At 61.8% G+C, this 1,999-nt stretch overlaps 1 protein-coding gene across 1 annotated transcript in view; it reads left to right on the top strand.

The window, feature by feature from the left end:
• LOC106726959 (voltage-dependent T-type calcium channel subunit alpha-1I-like) overlaps nucleotides 1-1,999 on the top strand; it is a 31,961-nt gene that overhangs the window by 13,292 nt on the left and 16,670 nt on the right. Inside the window, exon 5 of the mRNA XM_014543827.1 lies at nucleotides 1,828-1,885. Within this exon, the coding sequence (XP_014399313.1) occupies nucleotides 1,828-1,885 (58 nt within the window). The remainder of the gene's footprint in view (nucleotides 1-1,827; nucleotides 1,886-1,999) is intronic.

Below are 1,999 nucleotides of genomic sequence, written 5' to 3'. Positions count from 1 at the left end.
GGGGGGGGGGGGGGGGGGGGAGCGGCAGGCCCACTTTACAGGTGAGGAGACTGAGGCCTGGAGAGGCAGAGCGGCCAACTCAGAATCCCTCAGGGCCCTGGCAGCCAAGAGGCTGGGCACCCCCGGGGGCCAGCACCTGAGTACCTGGAATGTGAAAAATTGGTCTGAGTCCAAAGAGGGTGGGAAGGGAAGGCAGAGCCCGGCCGAGGCCTCTGTTGGTGCCGTGGAGCTGGGCCAGCAAGGCAGTCAGACCTGGATTTGCCCCTGTACCTCCGGAGCTCTCGCTCCTCACCCCGAAGTGTGGATGGCAGGCCTCGGTGAGGGTGCAGGACGACAGCCTCCAGGGTGAGGGGTTTGCCGGGCTCTCCCTCTTGGTCTTGTCCTGCCCCTGGGCGGCCCATCCCTGGAGGGGGAGGCCGGGCACAAGTCCGAAGCTGCTGCAGAGCACCTGGGGCCGCCTCCCTTGCTGTGCTGATGGGTTCACTATGGCGCAGGCGAGGGGCAGGACATGTCTGGCTCTGTGCGGCCCCCCTCCCCCCTGCGCCACACTGGGGGGCAGTCCCAGCAGTGGAAGTTAGAGGGAGCAGCACACACATTAGCCAGCATGTTCCTGGAGGAACCCGTGTGCCGGAGCCTGGAGGAGGGCAGTGGGCTCCTGTCTGGGGTAAGTGGGTGACTGGGCTTGGGCTCAGGGGACGGACGGCATGGACACTGGCCAGCAGCTTCTTTCTGGGCACAGGCGTCGCCCTGTTCGATAGGCACGGTGGTCCAGAGCAGTGCACACACACCAGGGAAGTGATGAGAGAGCAGACGTCTCCGAGGGTGGGACTAGCTGAGCCTAGAGGAGAGGAGCTTCGCCTGGGGAGTCATGGGAGACGGGTCTGGTTCCTGGAGGCCCAGTGCTGTTCCCAGGCCTGGGGCACAGAAGCGGTGATTGGCCAGGGCAAGCTGCAATGGGCAGGGTTAGGTGATGGCCCCTTGGCCCTTCCTGATCCTACGGCCTGTCCGTCACAAAAGCACAAACTAGCCCTCATCCCCACAGGCCCGGCCCTGGGGCGAGTGGGGACGCTGGTGTGGAGCTCTCCACGCTGTCTGTTTGCAGGGCTCTGCAGAGTGGGGGTTGGCAGGCACCTTAGTGTCTGCACAGATGGACCCACGACCAGCCAGGGGTGTGGTCCACCCCAGCCAAAGCCTCTTCTGTCGTCCGCCCCCCTGCACCAGGCAGCACCCCAGAAGGCGCAGTACGCACAGTGCCAGTCTGTCTGCCGTCTTCCCTTCAGGTCCTTTCCCCGGAGCCTCGTTTCCAGGGTCCCCTTTGCTGCATTGTGTAAGGGCTTGGGGTCTTAGAAGCCGCTACACATACTCTCTTTGTCTTTGTGCAATAATCAGTGTTTCTGGTGGAGCCGGGTTGAGCTGGGGCCGGAGGAAGAGGCAGAAGCCACCTCTTCCGGGAAGCCCTCAGCCTGGCTCTGCTGCTGTGACTACTGCACTCCCAGTCGCTGTACAGTTTCTATGGTGTGAATGAACCTCCCTCCTAGTTGCTGATGGCGCTGGTCCCTGCTGGCCCAGATGGCCTGGGCACAGAGGAGCCCTGTGGCAGCCGCCACCAGTGTTGTTCCGAATAAAACCCAGAAGCCTATTTCAGAATTCCTCTGCGTCTGTGCTGTTCTTTCCGCAGGTGGGTGTTGAGCTGGGGGGTTTCCCAGAGGTGGGGTCCTCCTTCAAGCCCAGGCTGGGGCCTGGGGTGTCTGGGACCTAGACAAGTGCCCATGGCAGGGACCTCTCATGGCCGGGGTATGGGTCAGGGGCTGCTGGGCTGGGGAGGAGGCAGGGCCTGGATCTCATGCTCTGGTTCTGCAGCTAAGATGCTGGACCTGGGTGATGGGTCACACGGGAATCATAACCTACTCTCTTTGGCACTATTTCCTGAATTTGTATTATGGGTATTATCAGGACTCTCTCGGCTGCAAATAACAAAACAAAAAAACAAAACAAAACA

The sequence above is a fragment of the Myotis brandtii genome, unplaced genomic scaffold, assembly GCF_000412655.1.
Source record: "Myotis brandtii unplaced genomic scaffold, ASM41265v1 scaffold339, whole genome shotgun sequence".
Taxonomy (NCBI): domain Eukaryota; kingdom Metazoa; phylum Chordata; class Mammalia; order Chiroptera; family Vespertilionidae; genus Myotis; species Myotis brandtii.
The sequence above is the reverse complement of the archived record's forward strand: the minus strand, read 5'-3'. Positions and strand labels throughout refer to the sequence as shown.